Source organism: Mastacembelus armatus, chromosome 23, assembly GCF_900324485.2.
Source record: "Mastacembelus armatus chromosome 23, fMasArm1.2, whole genome shotgun sequence".
Classification (NCBI taxonomy): Eukaryota; Metazoa; Chordata; class Actinopteri; order Synbranchiformes; family Mastacembelidae; genus Mastacembelus; species Mastacembelus armatus.
In genome coordinates this window covers 13400210-13419829 of record NC_046655.1, presented here as the reverse complement: position 1 = coordinate 13419829, position 19620 = coordinate 13400210, and the positions used below count along the sequence as shown (strand labels likewise).

At 40.5% G+C, this 19620-nt stretch overlaps 2 protein-coding genes across 2 annotated transcripts; both read left to right on the top strand.

The window, feature by feature from the left end:
* The first annotated feature begins 749 nt into the window (after positions 1–749).
* On the top strand, positions 750–11772 carry pah (phenylalanine hydroxylase). The gene is made up of 13 exons (XM_026326447.1): positions 750–889; positions 1865–1984; positions 5606–5789; positions 7418–7506; positions 7940–8007; positions 8840–9036; positions 9344–9479; positions 9565–9634; positions 9742–9798; positions 9947–10042; positions 10470–10603; positions 10694–10809; positions 11322–11772. The coding sequence occupies exons 1-13, from the start codon at positions 818–820 to the stop codon at positions 11363–11365; spliced, it is 1383 nt and encodes a 460-aa protein (XP_026182232.1). The 5' UTR covers positions 750–817; the 3' UTR covers positions 11366–11772.
* A 284-nt stretch (positions 11773–12056) lies between these two features.
* th2 (tyrosine hydroxylase 2) lies at positions 12057–16703 on the top strand. The gene is made up of 12 exons (XM_026326448.2): positions 12057–12628; positions 13464–13638; positions 13822–13910; positions 14028–14095; positions 14180–14230; positions 14309–14454; positions 14919–15054; positions 15144–15213; positions 15301–15357; positions 15884–15979; positions 16065–16198; positions 16431–16703. Exons 1-12 carry the CDS (start codon positions 12236–12238, stop codon positions 16594–16596), a joined length of 1581 nt encoding a protein of 526 aa, XP_026182233.1. The 5' UTR covers positions 12057–12235; the 3' UTR covers positions 16597–16703.
* Positions 16704–19620: the final 2917 nt, after the last annotated feature.

Below are 19620 nucleotides of genomic sequence, written 5' to 3'. Positions count from 1 at the left end.
GCAGAGGAACAAGCTATGAACACTGACATAAAGCGGATATTTTGAAAGATGGAACATTCAAAAACAGGTTTGTGGTTCTGAGATGAACTTCACAATTGGCAGTAAGTCTCTGTGATAATGACTGTTTCTTACATCACACACAGTCAGATTAGAAATACAGATTAGTTCAGCTTTAATTGTCCATTCTGCAGTTTTTTTCTAAACAGCTCTAACACACCAGAAATTCATTTAGTGTCTCTGGGTCAATCCAGATAACGTTAGTTTTGTTTATGATTAAAAACATAAGGAACCTTAACAACTCTCCCTCCACTGGTGTTTATGAGTCTTTGAGGAAATATCTCCAGAACAGCAGAGTCTATGTTGTTAATTATCTTTTAGGAAAAAAAACCAAACAGATAGTTTCCTCTACCTCATAATTAAGCTGTTTCATTAAGAAGTGTCGGTAAATAAATAATATATAGCCTTTAGTATTTAACAACCGATTAACCCAATGAAAGCGCGTTTTGTCGCCTGTTTTCCCAGTTACTTTCACCTGGTGTCAGGTCAGTCAGACAAGCGGAGGTGATGGCTAAAGTAAAAAAGGTTCTAGCACAACCGCAGGCAACATCGACCCAGCGGTGGATTACAAAAAGCCAGATGTGCAACCGTAACTCTGTTTCACAACAGTCCCGTGACATACCGATGCAGAGGGGGGTGTGGTGTCACGTGGCCCGGCGTTAAAGCAGAGAGGTTTTATAAACACGAGCTGCTCACACAAACTCCTCTCAAGTTCACTGTTCTTCGACGCGCACAGGCAGCTCACCTGCAGAGCAAGAGGATGGACGCTGCGTACAAGAGGATCAATGGAAACCACAGCCCAGAGGCAGAGACGGACAACCAAAGCACAAGGGTAAATCTGATGTTATAGTATCTGCTAAAGAAAAAATAATAATAATAAAAAAATATATATATCATATATGTGTATATATGCTATATATACATATATATATCATATATACACCATATATGTGTATATGATAAATTTGTTCCTGAGAATATATATTATATATATATATGTATTCTCAGGAACAAATGACCATATCAAGGACCTGAGTAAGTTTGTTCAGGTCCTTGATATGGTCATTTTAAGCAGAATTAAGTTATTTAGGGTATATAGTTTTTCATCTAACTAATTCAATTCAGTCTGTTTTCAATCTGGAGCAACAGCTGGTCAGAGCAGGAATATTCCAGGTACAGCAGACAAAGCAGAGGAAAGCAGAGGTGCTTCAGTGAATAGGGGGCAAAAAGAGCTATGTTGGCAGAGAATGGACTGCTTGTGCTGTCATGAAGCCAGATCCTGCAAAAACAAAATTTAAAAATGATCACACCAGGCATTTTTATACAGGTATTAGGGCAAACATGACATCCAAAACCTTAAGCAACACTAGTATTCTAGGAATCCAAAAATCTAGAATTTGATCCTGCCTTTATTTCCCTGTGATCATATGTTAAATATCTTTGCATTTCAGACTTAGAAACTGAGAAACCTTCCATTCTTTTCCAACATTTTATAGACAAATATCAAAGGGAATATAATCTTTAGCTGGAGCCCTAATGAAGGTTTGCCATTGACAACAGACCAACTTTAACATTTCATTCCACAGACTCAAAAAACAAAATGTGATAAAGGTCCACACTGGTCACAGCAATAGACAGCAAGAATATCTGTGATTTCCACACGATTTAAACAAAAAAATACAGATTTGGGGTCTTGAAAACCTAGTGTGGGTGTTGGATTGTGATAACAATGCCCAAACTCATAAACTTGTGCACACAGCCACATGTAAACCTTCTGCTTCCAGCTTAAACGTGTGTGTCTCAACAGAGGAGAAGAGGCTCCATGTACTTGGAGGAGGAGACCGATAAGAAGTCAGAAGTGATCTCCTGTATCTTCTCCCTGAAAGAGGAGGTTGGAGCTTTAGCTCGCGCCCTGCGACTCTTTGAGGTAAACTTTACCGCTTCAAAAAGCCATAATGCTTCTTCTGATCTTTCACATGATGAAAAGCAGGTTTTCACACTGAGCTCATGACTGTCACAGACAGGTCCAGTGATAAAAATGTTAATTATCTATATGTCCCTGGGCTCACACACAACAATTGAAGATGTGTTTCTGTGGTTTCTCAAGTTGCATCACAACACATCACATTGAAATCTCGTCCCAACCGGCTCCAGATGATATGGTTCTAACTACATTTGTTCAGGATGCAGGGAGCAAAATTGCAAGTGTTCCTCCGGCAGTTATCAACCATCCAAAGGACTGAGGAATGTTAATTTCATGCTGGGTAGTTTGGTCTGCTTGGGGTAAAACGAACCGCTCCAAAACGTGGTTAAAACATGGTTTGGGGAGTTTTCAAGCAGCTAAGAATGATCTGGACATCTGCTGTTTTGTTTTAAACGCACTCACATTATCAAATAACAAATGCAAACAATGCTTAAAGGAACAGTTCAACTACTGCAAGTTAGGTGTCTGTCCATTAAATATAAGCCCAGCAGCTGGCTACAGTAACTTAGATTAGCATAAAGACTGGAAACAGGGGAAATGGCTAGTCTTGCTCTGTTCAAAGGAAAAAAATCCATCTATCAACACATCTGTTTAATCCTTGTAAAAATAATCACAGTGTTAAAATGACAATTTAATGCTTTGAGGTGGGTTTTGTGCCACAAATTTGCCCAATTTGCCAGCCACACAAACCCCATGTTATTTTAACATTTTGCTTTTTGTATAGAATAAACAAACAAATGATATCATGTCAATAACTGGGGTTCAGAGGTTCCTGTAGGCAGATGTTTGTACCTTCTGATCAAGCCCAGGTTTGTTGTTTCTGCCCCACTTCCATTCTTGACGCTAAGCTAAGCTAACCAGCTACTGGCTTCAGCTCCGTCGTGAATGGATCTTCTCATTAAAAGATGGTCCGATCCAGAGAGACAGACATGATAAGTGGGCCAATCGTTCACGTTCATCGTTAATCACTAGCATTAAACAAAATGAGCTACATGAACAGAAATTTCCATTAAGATCACAGGATCTAATAGGTACGCTATCTCATTCTGCCTGTGTGTACGTGACAGTATTCTGTTCTTCTGCTTGGACAGAGGTTATTTATAGGATTCTCTGTAGTGTTTTGGTATCGTTCATGCTCATGGACTTTTCACAGCCTTTGAAGAACAAAATTAAACAAACTCAGCTTATCTTGTATGTTTGCGAATCAGTTACATGCAAACACGGCAGGTGGTTCCACCTCCTATATGTTCTCTAATAATGAAATAGCCAAACATTCGACTGGAGGATTCTCCAGTAATTAGGCCCAATAGAATTATTTGTAATTTTATTTTCTACATTATATGAATCTTGGGCCAAGGTTTCCCATAATGTAACTCAATAATGATTCCAAGTCAAATTAAATCACTTTGACATCATCAGAGATACTTTTTCAAACACTGACTCAGCAGAGTCACAGAGGAAATTATAAAACATTTTTCAAAGTCTTGGTGTGGCAATCAAAGAGAACTTTATGTCAGGAATTAGCAGAGTGACCCTTTAAAATTAGTAGTCGTAATAACTTTGCAATATAATAAAAGAACAATGAGAGTTTTATGTAATAAGAACTTCCCTCTAGATAAATTAGTGTATTTATAATGAAAATAATTTATATTCTCATTTGTGAAATTTTGAATCCACCTCTTATGTGATTGCGATTTTGAGTTTAGGATGTGAACGCAAAGGTCAATGCATCTTTTATGTTTTTGATTCTCTTGTATTGATTAAACTGCTCACGTGTACATGACAGTATGAAGGCCTGAAGTAAACCTCAGTTGGCCTCCATAGTTTACTCTTTACCATTGATGTCCCAATAAGGTACTGTAAAATACTAGTGGAAAACAGTTCAAAACTCCCAAAATACAAGCTGTTTTCTGTTAATTATTTTATGGAGCCATGTGAGGTTTTGGAGGTGGAGCTGTGAGTGGGTGGACCGTGATCAATACCAAGTATGTGCCAAATGCTGCTCTCCAAATGCAAATATCTGGATCCTCTTTGAACCTATGAGCTTTCACTTTCCCAATCCTCCCCCTGCTCCACCCCCTCTTCCTATTCCTCTCATTTCCAGATTTTCCATTAAACAGTCCAAACGGCCCCCCAAACCTTCATCACACCCTCTGACTGCAGTGTAACATACGGCGATACACCCAAAAACACAGCTTTGAAGAGAACATACACTCATAAACATGCACTACTCCCTTGATTTTTCCCCTGTTCTCTGACGAATTCAATGCTGACGAATGCTGCCCTGTGGAGTAATGTGCTAATGTGTAGTCAAGCATGAGCATGGCATCTACCACAAGCTTATTTTCATCTTGTGAATGTCTAATCTCCATTTTTTTAATTCACAAAGTCACACACTACAACTGCAGCACTGGTCACCCTTGGATTCAGCACACATGTGACACAGCAGTGTGGTTTTCATGTGACTACTCAGAACCATGGGCTGATCTTAACATTGCACCTCAGTCGGGGCGACAGAAGGGTCAATGTCTCTCCCTTACAGTGGAAAAATGGCTTGGAGGGATACAGAGTCTGATATTTTGATAGTTTTAAAACTGAAAGTCCAGTTTGCCATGACTCAACCTTTAGATAACTTCCCCTGGATGACTGAGAATCTTCACAGACATATATATTGTATATTCACTCTCGACCATATTTATATATTGAATTCTTGAATTTCTAGGAAATAACAAAAATGTTTAATTGGAAAACATCAGATTTTCCCTCCTTTATTATGTTTGACTGCAACTGTAAATCTGTTGTGACTGAATAGATATTATCACTTCATAAAAACATGTTATTTTTTTCTTTTTCAATTCCAACTCAGACTTTAGTTATGTCTAGTTGTCCATTATTACCCAGAGGATGCAGGACCACATAGTCCATAAAAAAGCTGTTACATGTTAAATAGGATCCAGATGAGAGAAAACGGGAGGCCCTGCTGCTTATGCCCTCCTATCTGCTCAGCCTATAGTAGACAGAGAACAATATACTCCCTCTCTTAAAAGTTACAGAAACAAGAGCACATTTTGATGGTTATTACTACGTAAAGATGGTCATGCTTCCTGACACAAGCCAAGACCTCCTTGCATTTTTTGTACATTAAGAAGTTGTGAGTCCAAAAACATCTGGAAATCTCCCAAGGGCTTTGTGTTCGTGCTGCAGAATGAGATGAGCCTAAAAGCGAACAGGGCAGGCTGATGTGTTTAATGATTTCGCACTAAAATACTACAGTGTGTCCTGAATGCCTTCACTATTCAAGTCCAGGCTTACTGGTTTAGTTTGCAGGGAGAGAGCTGATGGCTGCTCTGACCTGACACCAGGTTAATTCACTAAACACACACTGCTCTCTAGTGGTGGAACAAAGATGGTGTAGCAAAAACATTCAGTTATTACTTTATGATGAGCCAACTGCCTTTTAATAGATAAAAAAATTACATAAACTATAGTTCAGTGTAGATGAGCAAATAAACAAACACACAAACATCAATTCAGGACTCACCAGTTTCCTTTGTGTTTCTGCAGGAGAAGGGCATCAACCTGACGCACATTGAATCCCGTCCATCACAAATGAACAAAAGCCAGTACGAGTTCTACATCAGTGTGGAACCCACCTGCTCACAGGCCCTGGATGAAGTCATCAACAGCCTGCGTACACAGATCAGCGGCCATGTGCATGAGCTATCACGCAACAAACAGAAGGACACAGGTGGATGAGTATACAAAAGCAAGAGGCCGTACACTGAACAAGAGAAGCATGAATCCACACAATAACAAAAACATTACAGTGCATAAATGTCAACGCACCACATCTGGTGAGAGGAGGGGTTACAAATGGTGGCTCTTGATCACCTGTGGGTTCAAATACAGGAGGAGCATGTGTGAATAAAGTAATATCAGTGTACATGGAGAGCAAAGATCAAGGAAAGCTGTCCTACTCTTTACTGAAAAGCCACATATTTAATAAATAAAACAGGTCCACTGATGACTAAAGCTTACTATTCACTCACGTCTTACATGTTTCATTTTACTGACCAAATAATAATATATTGCTGCTGTTTTCTCTCAGTCTGACATTTGCTATCGGTATCACTGTCACTGACTCTGGGACCTGAATGTACAGTAATTTGCAGCAAATCAGACCCAAACCCAGCAAATTAGTAATTTATTCTGACAAAAGGTCAGGGAATCACTGAAGTCAGTAACCTTCATCCTCTGGGCACCATGAACATCTGTACAAAATTTAACTCCAATTACTCCAGTAGCTGTTAATATATTTCAGTGTGGGCCAAAGTGGTGGAATGACAATGCCATTCCTAGAGCTCGCATGTTGGGTGGTGGTTGCTGAACCCTCCCTCCCCCCAGCCAGACTCGGTAATGGTCAGCCAGCGTCGCCGATGAGACAGATAGCCCATCACCGACACCGAGACCCCTTTATTAGTTGTTTCCAGAATGACATTAGTTTAGCTACTGAGGACCAACAGGCCTGGCATGAACAGAGAAGCTCTGTGTCTTAGGCCCAGACTAACAGAGGGCAGCAGAACATGCCAAGGTCACGGCAGGCTGAGACAGACAGGGCCACCATGGATCCTCCTCTGACCCCAGTGTAGACACTGTGGTCTATGGTCAGGGTCAAGTGAATGATGGGATATTTATGGCCTTTTTTGGAGACAGTCTCCAGTTTATACAGCTTATAGAGGAGCCTGGCAGAGACCTATTGTCTTCTCGTGGCCTCAGGGTGGACCACTGTGCACAAATTTAGATTAATGATTGGGCCCCAGTGTTTTTTGAGGGTCATAAATCCACATGAACAAGCAGATGCCCCTCGATTACTGTTCTGCTGAGTGTCACGATTCCATGGCTTTGAAAAAAATCCCATAGGAAAAACATTATCTACATCAGTATCAGTTTATATAGTACTTCTATTATATACTCATTCAGTTTCATTGCTGATTAATCAGGTGGTCTGTAAAATATCAGAAATATTGGTGAAACAAAGCTGAAACAATTAGTCAGTTTAATAAAAAAAAAGTATGTTTTTGGACATTTTGTAGATTAAATGATGAATCAATTGAACAAACAAATAGATGGATTAATCAATAATTCAAAAAGGTCAATAATGCCTCTAATTGTCTTCATGTTTTCTGACTAACAGTCCAAAACCCCAAATTGTTCAGATCCTTATTTGGTCCAAGTGATTTTGGTATTTTAGTCTCTACTAACACAAAAAATTCCTAGATTTCTAAATGTTCTTCCCTCTGCACAGTGTTTGTGTAAATGATGCTGTGCTTAACAAATATGAATTACCAGTGTTTAATAACCATTATTATCCTCCAGTGCCATGGTTCCCTAATGACATCCAGGACTTGGACCGTTTTGCCAACCAGATCCTCAGTTACGGCTCGGAGCTGGATGCGGATCACCCGGTAAGGACTGACTCATCCATCACTGTCTGTTTGCCACATCCTGTCTTTGCATAAGTGTGTGTGTCTGTGTGTGAAAATACATCCACTCACGCTCACATGTTTTATGAAAGACGGGGCTGCAGAGATGATAGGCTGCCATCTTTTCTAATGGAAACTAGACACAAATTGATGTCATTGCTTTAATTGAGCCCCTATAATTATAGATAATTGCTCCCTTTTGCCACCGCCATTAAAGTAAAATGTATTCATCATAAGCTGAACAACACTCTACAAAGGCTTCATTTGAATATGTATTTGCGTACATAATGCTGGCCACACGGTTTAGCCTTAGCAGAGGATTTCCACTCTTTGATTTAGCGGCGAGTGGGCAGGCTGCAATCATGAGATCTAACGTGGCTTTCCTTTGTGTGTGTGTGTGTGTGTGTGTGTTCAGGGCTTCACAGATCCAGTGTACAGAGCCCGCAGGAAGGAGTTTGCTGACATCGCCTACAACTACAGACAGTAACTGCTCTTATTTTTAACCTGCTCTTTATTCTTAACCCACATCCCCTTTATTCTCAGCTGTCCAAGTCTGGGTACAAGTTAAACAGGATTTTTTTAACCGTTTTTATTGCTTTGCCTTGTAAATCATCATAAACAAATAAGGATAATTTACAGCAATCCATCAATGGACTTCAACAACCTTGGTCTTTTTATGCATAATTGTGAAGTATTATTCACAGGCACTACGAAGGGCACATTTGCATAACTGTGCAAAACTGTGATACAGACAAATAAAGAAATGATTCTGTGGCTGTTCAGACCACTTTCATGGGGAAATTTGGTGAAAGAAGAATATTCTTTTCAGCATTATCTATACTTGTGGAATAGAAACCACAGAACTCTCAAATTAATAGTTACACTATTATATAGTGTTATATGGTTTTCTAATAATACCTCAAACCAAAGTGATTTGTACCATATCTGTAAATTCTTACAGATTGTGCTGGTTCACTGCCAATTGGGTAATTCCAATGAATAGCATTTTTTAAGAGATGACACCCAGATCCATTTACGAATCTGGAAAAGTCAAATCATGTGTTTTACTTCTTCTAAGATTAGACTTTTACCCTCTGCCAAGAACGTGGAAACTGTTATTCATGCTTTTTTTCTTTCTTAGTGGGATCATTGTTATTCCCTGCCCTATCAGAAAAAAATCCCTCTTCTATCTACAGCTTATTCAAAACTCAGCTGCTTTGGGGATTTTTCCCTTGAAGTGTTTAATTGCCACAAGCTTTTACTAATACTGAAAATCCAATAAGTGTGACGCCTTATCTTCATACCTGTGTCCCAGTGGCCAAATCATCCCCAGGGTGGAGTACACAGAGGAGGAAAAGGCCACATGGGGCACAGTCTTCAAGGAACTGAAAGGTCTGTACCCAACCCACGCCTGCCGTGAACACAACCGGGTCTTCCCCCTGCTGGAGAAATACTGCGGCTACAGGCAGGACAACATCCCACAGCTGGAAGACGTCTCACGCTTCCTGCAGTGTAAGTCCTGTCATGTACCCCGAGGCCCCACAAAACACATCTTCATCTATTATGTCACTGAGGTCAAGTCCTGTGTTATGATTTAGACATTTTACAGGAACAGGAGCAGCTTGCATAATAATTATTACTTCTTCCTGAGTCATCCAGTTCTACCATTGTACAAAACATATTCTTCACTTTATTTTGAAAATAACGTGAATGTAGAAGATACGAGCTGTTCAGACACTCTGCTTCCTGTTCCTCCCTCCCTCTCATTCAACACAAGCAAACACTCACCCTCCTTCATGTGTCCACCCCTCCCCTGCAGCGTGCACAGGTTTCCGACTTCGTCCGGTGGCTGGTCTGCTCTCATCCCGGGACTTCTTGGCTGGACTGGCCTTTCGTGTTTTCCATTCCACGCAGTACATCCGTCATGGGTCCAAGCCCACGTACACACCTGAGCCGTGAGTGTTGAATGTCTAAACTCAGTCCACAGGAGGAGGAAAACATACATATATATGATGTCAAGAGTCTTTGTTTCTAATACAGAGATATTTGCCATGAGCTTCTGGGACATGTTCCTCTGTTTGCTGACCCTAGTTTTGCCCAGTTCTCACAGGTAATGAAACCAGTTATAGCCTTATATCATTATCCTGAAAATCTGTGTAACACATGTCAGTCTGGGGCATTTTATTTTCTGAGACATTTTTTTATTGTTCTTTATAGGAAATTGGACTTGCCTCCCTTGGTGCCCCTGATGAGTACATTGAGAAACTTGCTACTGTGAGTACCATGCACAAGAGAAATAATAACATAATATGAAAAGCTCCACTGAATTGAATAGCATTTCATTGCTTATGAATCCAGATTTTCATTTGTATAAGGTAGAATAGCTTATTACTCGTCTTATGAGGGTTCTGCGTCTCCTCAGGTGTACTGGTTCACTGTGGAGTTTGGTCTGTGCAAGCAGGGCTCAGAGATCAAAGCTTTTGGAGCTGGCTTGCTTTCATCATTTGGAGAGCTGCAGGTGAGAAGAGCATTGCAACTTAAGTGTTATCACAAGCTCCAAGAAAACAACCTGCTTACCCACCTCCTGCTGAGTCCCCCCCCCCCCCCCCCCATCTGTTCTTATAACACAGCCCCAGGGGTGTAGGCAGTGGGTTAGTGGTCCACTCACACTCAGGTTTAATGTGTCAGTGGGGGAGTCGGCCTGTTTGCCCAGCAGGATGTGAGTAAACTGGTTCACTGGGTAAGTGGAGGCAGGGAGAACATGATCAGCTCACTATCAAGGTCACAGGTTACATCAGCGGAGGATGTGCACTCTGCCAAGTCATATCGACGGAAAACCTAGCCCTAAATCATGCCGCACTTCCTGCTCACTTGCAGCCATGATGGGAACAGAGGTACTCGTTGAGAAACTGCATTGATCACCATTTTTACCCTGTTTCTTCCAGTACTGTTTGACAGACAAGCCCAAACTCCAGCCATTCGACCCCGACAAGACCAGCATCCAGAAATACCCGATCACAGAGTACCAGCCAGTTTACTTTGTGGCTGAGAGCTTTGAGGACGCCAAGGAGAAAGTCAGGTATGAATCCAACGTTTTGGAAGTACACACACACACACAAATATTTAGCTTGCATGAGGAAATTATTTAAAATTACATTTCTATCTACAGGAAATTTGCAGCCACGATCCCAAAGCCTTTCGCAGTGCGCTACAACCCGTACACCCAGAGTATCGAGGTGCTGGAGACCACCCAGCAGCTCAGGAACCTGGCTGACAGCATTAATAGTATGTATCTGCCTTCCATCATATTTTTGCACAGGGCTCACGCTGTACACCCATTTTGTTTAGTTAAATTAAGTTCAGTCTTTGACTGGGCAGGACAAAATAGACGGTACGCAGAAAGATAAACTAAAATACAAACAGAACTCTGAACATACAGTATTACATCCCCTCATCTCTGGCACATGACTATAAAATTTATCCTCCATGAAAGTCTAAATCTCAGACCACAGAACATGAAAGATCAAAAAATATATGATACATTTCAAAATATAAGATGTTTTTTTACATCTTAAATCAATACAGATGACAGCACGGGCCACGATTCATCAGCCAATAAGCACAGTGGGCTATTAACCAGCCACCTGTGCTGGACATAACGGGGCTATTTTTGTCTGATCGGACATTTATGAAATTTTATTAATGTGTTGTTGTTCCTTTTGAATAGAAATGAAGCAAATAATTAACTAAGAGTACCTGAAAAGTATTTATATTGTTTGTTTTTTTTTTTTTTTCAGGTGAAATGGGGAAACTGTGTGAAGCCCTGCAGAAACTCAAGTGACTGCCCGAGTAATCTGAGCCGAAGCACCTGACAATCTTTTCTTTTCTTCACTCAAATGGTGTTTTTATTACATTTATTAGACCCCTGGCTTCTTGCTGTTGTGCTTGGCATCCCTGCAGATTAGCTTTCTTTCAAACAAATATGCAAGTCAAATAATGACATTATTATTGCAACCTGATTAGTAGGAATAATCTATGTATTTTAGTTAAGTGAATAAAGTTACTTATGGAGGATAATGAGGAACATGTCAGAAACAGCTAAAATTACTGTCAGTATTATTACAATATAAATGTTACTAACTTTGGTGAAGTTAAAATTCAATATGTGTAAATGTCTGATTTTGCTTATATGATGCAAAGCAGCTGTTTTTTTCTATGCATTTCAAACCTAAAGGCATATGAACATATAATTTGTATCACTACAGATTCAATTTTGAAATAAAGTTAGTAATAAAGTTGTCTTCACTGTTTCAAGTGCTTTACTTTAGTACAAGTTTGATGTATTTGAGTATCGCCATTGATTCTACTTCATATTTCAGAGGTGGTATTACTGTGACATACTGTGGTATTCCTGCTTTTACTAAATTATCTGATAATTCTTCCTCCGCTGTATAATTCTAATTATAAACTGATATTTAAATGATAAAGTATTGGTTTAATATTTTTAATTTACTAGTAAACTAAATACAAAAAAATCAGCCAAACATTATGTCATGTTTCCACTGAAATACAATTATGTAACATTTTATATAAGCCATAACGTTTTGGCTGAATGCTGCTGTGATTCTCGATCTCTAATCCATGTCAGTGCGGACAGTTTGCTGTGGCCCCTCCGAATACATTTTCTGGTCCCATAAATAGATCCAATATCATGACGCCAACAGGCCCAAAGAAGGCAAACGCAAATGTTGCTGTAGTTGCGCAACTCATCTCCATAAATCCTTCAGACGTATTTAAACCTGTCTGTGCACCGATGCCAGAACACCTGCAGTCGGCTCCGGCAGCACTGAAGCCTCCAGCAGAAACCGCACAGATGAAGACGGAGAGCGCGGTGCAGACGCCGCAGTTCAGCGGGAGGAAGCAGAGTCTGATCGAGGATGCTCGCAGGGAGCGCAGCGGCGGCTCCGCGGGCTCCCCGGGGCCCTCCAGGTACGGAGAGGGCTCCGTGTTCGAGGAGAAGGACGGCAGGGCCACTCTGAACGTCCTCTTCACTCTGAGCAGCGAGAAAAACGCCGGGTTCTTCAAAACAGGCAAAATATTTGAGGTAAGCCCCAGTATTCACATCTTTTCTTAAAACAGCAATATCACACCAAGTCCTGTCATCAAATATTAATATTTAATAAGCTGAAACCGCCAAGTATTTGGCTTTTCTAGCTGAACCCGACTAGAACCTAAGAGATAATCTCAACATCATTAATCCCTTTAAGCTTAAAGTTGATGTGGCGCCAGTTTTATGTTGTTTAGACCAAATATTTGATCAGTTTTGTATGAAAGATTGTGATCTGTAACATGGCTAGTAAGCTGTGAAAAAATCCTAGTACAATATTTCCTCTGAAGGTAGATGTAGATAGGCCTATTACACTGATATATAGTTCATACTGACAAACTTCAGCTCCAAAGCTATAAATCTGTGCTTGTTTTTATTTTTAAACTGTTAGTTGCAGTGCACAGAATATTTAACAGCATTAGAAAGTAAATATAATTTCAGTAAAATGTTTGTTTGATGATATTAAAAAACTACTATTCACAGTTTTCACTCTTACCTTTTGGAAATAGGTGGGAAAAAAAACAAAGATCCAAAAATCCTATGAACCTCCTGTCTGATGAAACGATTATAAAACATGTAGAGGCAAATTCTCTTAAGCTTCCCTATAAGTTTAAGAATTTAATAGAAAAAAATGTAAATCTCTTCAGCACAAAGACTAAACTAATAGAAAGCTCATTTCAGGATGTAGAAATTACTCCTCAGTGTTAAAGCACTGATGAACGAAACCCTAAAGAACAAAGGAATGAAAATAAAATGGAAATAAAAGAACAAAAGGCGTGATTCTTTACTCTGTCTATATATTCGGACATCTTTTTTTGTTAAACTCTCACAGACATTTGAAGCCAAACTTCTCCACATTGAAAGCCGACCAGGGAGGAAGTCGAAAAACAGCACGACAGACCTGGAGTTCTTCATGAAATGTGAAGTTCACAGCTCAGACCTGGATGTTTTCATTAATGCGCTGAAGAGAGTGGCTGACGATGTGCGCTCAGTACCAGAGGAAAAAGGCAGGCACCTGATTTTATTACAACACCTTTAGTAGAACATTATACTTTTATTATCCAACCTCCCAGGCCTCATTTCATCCATGAACACTCCTCTGAGATTATTTGTTTCTGTGATAATAGTGTGCAGCCGGGCCAATTACCAATGCATTCACTAATTTCTTTTCTCACGTCAACATCACACAGTTCCCTGGTTTCCCCGGCAGATAAAAGACCTGGACAGCTGCAACATGTTAATAACCAAATATGATCCAGATATGGACCAGGACCATCCAGTGAGTGTTTATCTGCTGCAAAATGTCACAGGTTTGATCTTTATGTGCAGATTATATCATACAAAATGCTGAATTTTATGGTAATTTGACATTGTTTTTTTGTTTTTTTTTTTACAGGGCTACAGTGACCTAGAATACAGAAAGAGACGGGCTTTCATCGCTGAGCTTGCCTTCAGATACAAACAGTGAGTCCGATATTTTAAAAAGTCCATCTACTGTATCTTCATTAAGCACCGAGTATTATTCAAACACTATTTTCTGTGTTGCAGAGGGGACCCGTTGCCCACTGTGGAGTACACAGCAGAAGAAGTTTCCACATGGTGAGAATAAACTGCAGTTACAGATGTTGATGGATACTGGAGTAAAGTACTTAAAGTAATGTGATGTTGTGTTTGAAGGAGGGAGGTTTACCAGCGGTTGTGGAGCATCTACCCCAACCTGGCCTGCAGGCAGTTCCTGGACGGGCTAGAGCAACTGGAGAAAGAGTGCGGCTACGGAGAAGATCACATCCCTCAGCTCGGGCAGGTGTCCGCCTTCCTGAAAGGTGACAAAGATGGAAACATTTGAATTATCACAGATTCTGGTCGAAAAAAAAAAAAAGATTATTTCTGATATTCTGTAGGCTCTGAGAAAGATAGAACAGAGACAGGAAAAGGAGAATAAAGAACAGTAGACATTAATGCAAACATCCTGAAATGACTCTGAAATGAGTATTTTAAATAATTTTTTTGGCGTCACTGGATAGGATGAGTTCACAGTAGTTAAAACAACTTTAAACAGAGTTCCTTGTTTACAACTGGTTATTACAACTCCATTGAGATGCTGCAGAGTAAAAATATTTACTAATTATCTACTAAAACAGAACTTTTTCCATTGCTGACAGCTTCTGGAAGAATCCTGCTGCTGTTTAACGATAAATACCTTTTAAAAGGTATCACTAAATGCCAATAATGTGACACTGAGGTTGGCTCTACTTCCTCTGAACTCAGCATTTCTCTCCTCTCCCAGAGAAAACTGGTTTCCAGTTGCGTCCAGTAGCCGGCCTGCTCTCAGCCAGAGACTTCCTCGCCAGTTTGGCCTTCAGGGTGTTTCAGTGCACGCAGTACATCCGACACTCCTCTGCACCCATGCACTCCCCCGAACCGTGAGTCACCGTTTGTTGGGACCTAATTTATTCAGGTTTGAAATCAGCTGCTTTTTCTTTTACTGACTGTGATCAACCTGCTCTGACAGGGACTGCTGCCATGAACTCCTCGGCCATATTCCCATGCTGACAGATAAAGAATTTGCCCAGTTCTCACAGGTAACTCTATTATGCTGCACTAACCAACACATAACCAGAGTGTGAGTGAAATCAGAGAGCTGCACTAATCAATTTGAACATTTTCAGGAAATTGGCCTTGCCTCGCTTGGTGCTTCAGATGACGACATTGAGAAATTGTCAACGGTATGTTTAATCTATCCCGTAAAAATGAGCTATAAATATGACAATTTAAATGTAAATCACAAAGAATTTTAAATTTTTCAGTGGCTTAAATTTATGCAAAGTTCTTTGGGATAAAACATCACAAGATTGAGAAAACTTGAAAACCAAATTTTCAGATTAAATGTTGAAATCTCACTAAAACAACTCACTTTGTACTTTTAATGGATCTTTGGTGCCATCTAGTGGCTAAAGTTACTATCTGCACATTATTTTTAACCCTCTGGGGTTTAGGTTTTTTCAATCATTATCCCATGTTTTTAGTTATAATCTGACTTGTTAAGTTTGAAGCTGTCAGAATGTTAAAATACATAAAATTGATTGCAGGGCTTACAAATGCAGAAATCATAATTGATAATTACTTGAAATTATTAAAGAAGTGTTCTGTTTGTGGAAAGTCCCACATCAACACCTTTAGCAGCTGTTCTCAGCTTGTCTCTGATATAGAAGTGAAGTTATCTTACTAACACACAGCTGTCCTCTAAACCAGCTGTACTGGTTTACTGTGGAGTTTGGCCTCTGCAAACAGAACGGAAGCGTGAAAGCGTACGGCGCTGGACTCCTCTCCTCTTATGGAGAGCTTGTTGTAAGTGTGTCCTCTGTGCTCACTCACAAATGTTTAGCTTCATATTTATTTTGTGTACTGACAGTATTTGGACCTGTCTTTTCAGTACGCTCTGTCTAACAAGCCAGAGTACAAACCGTTTAACCCAGAAGAGACAGCAGTGCAGCCGTACCAGGACCAAACCTACCAGCCTGTTTACTTTGTCTCGGAGAGCTTTGAGGATGCAAAGACTAAGCTGAGGTATTTCAGTGTTTTATTTATGGCTTTTTCCTTTCAGTGCACTTAATTTAGTTCTGTATTCTCATACTCTATAATGGGTGACAAACTAAACAGAAATCTGAATGAAATATATAAGTTGAAGGTACAAGGTGATTTGAATGTTTTGCTTTTAGAGTCACCAAATCTTTTTAATCTATGAACCGATTCTACCCCTGCATCTATTTAAGTCATATGCATTCATTCACTCCCACAGGAGGTACTCTGCAACCATCAAGCGTCCCTTTGCAGTCCACTACGACCCCTTTACCTGCAGTGTGGATGTTTTGGATCAGCCCAGCAAGATCCAAAATGCCCTGAGCCAGATGAGAGAAGACCTGAAGACGGTGCACAGTGCCTTGGAGAAGCTCAGCTTATCTTAAGAACAGGAACAGACTCTGTGGGAATCAGACAGAAGAAAGTTCTAAGCAAAGAGGTGGAAATTTGGCCTTTGTAAAAACTGTAATAAGATCAATACCTATGAACAACACAATGAGCACAGTTTGTGAGGTTCTACAGGGCTGTTTATTTGGTTGTATAATGCATTATGTAATGTGAGGATTCTGTAAAAAGAAATAAATGTTTATTTTCATGAAGTCTCTTCAAAACCTGTGTTGACTAGTTGTTTTCTAGCAGGAAGAATGAGACAGAGGGAGGGAACCACTACAACAAAGGGCTTCTAGGCTGTTTTCTAGCTTCTAACTCCAAACCAACTCCTTTCTGGAAAATTCTTGGAACCCATTTATCTTCATGTGTTATTTAAGCAAAGGGAAGGAGCTAATTATGAATGATTTAAGTATCATGTTCCCTCTGCTGGTTGGGGCCAAAGCCAGCACTGAGGCCCGGCGCATCAGTAGGGCCAGGTCACTGAGACCTCACAGTCGACCACAGCACGGTCCGCAGGGCTGCTCTGCTGACAGATGCTCTTCTCTCTTTATTTCTCTTGTATGGCACTGCAGAGTGTGGCTTTTGGGGTTTTTGACAGACGTCCAGGCTTTTGATTTCCAAACTGGCGACAAAGCATATCAGAGTCATGCACGTCAAGGCTTTTCCTTGAATCGACAAATTATCTCCATCTGCCAGACTCAAAGCATCACCATCATCAGCAGCAGCTGGCAAACCCTCCCATCAGCCACCTTGTAATGGGCAGCTTTCCCTTGCCATAATTCCACTGAACACTAAATCATGCCTTGCTTCAGCCTTCCTGGGAAAGCCTGGATTTTAGAGAAAGAGACAGGGGGGATAAAAGAAGGTGAAGGAAAGACACTCGCTATAACCAAAAATTAAAACTATTCATAATTTTTATATTTCAGTCTACATCCAGCCACAAATCAAACATGAAATCACGCCACGACCTGAATCTGCAGAGCATTAGAACAAAAGGTTGCCATGGTAACAGAGCAGTTTGGGATCCAGTCAGATTCTTGTGCCTCTTGTACTTCCAACAAATCCCAAATACTGCATCATCCCGAGTCTATCCATAAGTATTCACTGGTATCAAGGTCATCCCATCCCAACGCTGGAGTGGCTGCCTCCTCTGGGTATGAAACAGGGTCCAGGCCTGAGAACTGAAGAATTAAGTTAAAAGTCTTTGTAACAACGAACAGTAAAGCCCAGCCCTTTGAGTGGCACCGAAGGTTCACAGAAGACCAGGGAATATAAGGCATTTTATAGTGGTTGCCCAAGAATCTATGTGGCATCTTCTGGACTAACAAATTCACAAATTATTAGGAAAAACAAAGCAGGAAAACCGGGCCATGTGCGTTGAGTGGGGGCTGATCACATCCCAGAGGTTGGACTCCTCCAGGCAAATTTAAAACCTGGAAGACCAAAACGACCTGGCACAGGACAGGACTGATGAGGAAGCCAAGATCAACTTAACTGGGGGTGAGGCTCAACATTTTGCCAACAACAGGAAAAGATGGAAGAGCTGATCTTCCACTGGGACTAATGATTAAGAAAGAGGTGTCGGTAGATGTTAATTTTGGACGGAGCCAGTTCTGATCCATTAACTCTGCTGCAGTTTTTCATTTCTGTTTTTGTTCTGGTTAAACAAATGAGACATAAGATCCAAGGTCAGAAGCGTTGGTAGATTTTTTTCATGGTCATTACGCTAAACTTGTCTTGACTCCATCCACGTACCATAAGAAACTGATGCACTCATCTCACTTTCAAAAAGAGCACTTATGTAGATTTCTCGAACTATTCCTGTAATATGAACTTCTGGGTTGTCAATTTCTGAAAAATCCTATTAATGGTACCGTCTTCCACCAAGTTCATCGTACTGCTCCCACATAATTTGTGACAACTGCACTTTGACCGACTCAAGAAGATCAACATAATCGTTTCATTCTGGGAACGTATCTCAAACAAACCAGCCATGAGATTAAATCAAAAACCAGCCTCAAAGAGCTTTAATCTCTTTCTTTGTTTCCCCTCATATCATGCTGCTCATTATTTTTATTTGCTCTGTTTTTGTTGAGCCTAGGCTTACGGTTGGCAAGGCTGCAGAAGAATTGCCTGAGGGGGAGATTAAGAGAAAGTTGGTAAGGATTTTAAGGCGATCTGATCCCTCTTTCATCCCTTTCACAGTTCATTATTAGTCCACACACAGGCACAAGAGATCAAACTGTTTGTGAGGACACTTTCAGGTTACGTAAAAAGCAAAGAGGCCTAGCCAGCGTAATGACGTCTGAAGTCCTGATTCCTGGAAAGAGTTTGTTAGACGTCCAAGACAGATCATACAATATGTTGTAGGAATCATTAATGTCAAGATGGAATTAAATCTTCATGTAATTCTGAGCCTCAGCCATCAGATGGTGTCCTTGAGTCACTGGGATTTGTAAAGCTGCTGAAATTCATGACTCATGTTTCAGAGAAAAGAAGAGGGGCTCAGTTAGTAACTACTGCTCTGTAGGGCTGCTTTTATACTCTTTGGAGAAGATTCAGAAGGTGCACAGATGAAAATGAAAGCCACTTGATTCTGACATTGACAACTCCCTTGTTATATGCAGCTGGTCCAGCAGTACTTGCACCTAAAGCACAGCAACATACAGAGTGGAGGCCACATTGGACTTGTTAAAACAAAAAAGTGCACCAGGAGAGCAGTAGCATGTTATGCTTTGTGGATGGTGGTTAACACGTCCTGTCCAAGAAATATACAGGGCTGACGAACTGGTTTGAAAGAGTGGCGGTCTCTAAGGCCTGTGCTCGCTCCATTCTGTCATGCAGAGTCGTCACTGTACAATACAACCTAGTGTTTCAGCTGACATATACATTAATGAAGTACAATAAACAGCTCTGTTAGAAGCTCAAGAATGAATGCACACTTATCCAACACTGCACCATTGAAGATTAAATACATCTGTGGAAAAAGTGATCAGCTGTCACCGGGAATGATTCATGAT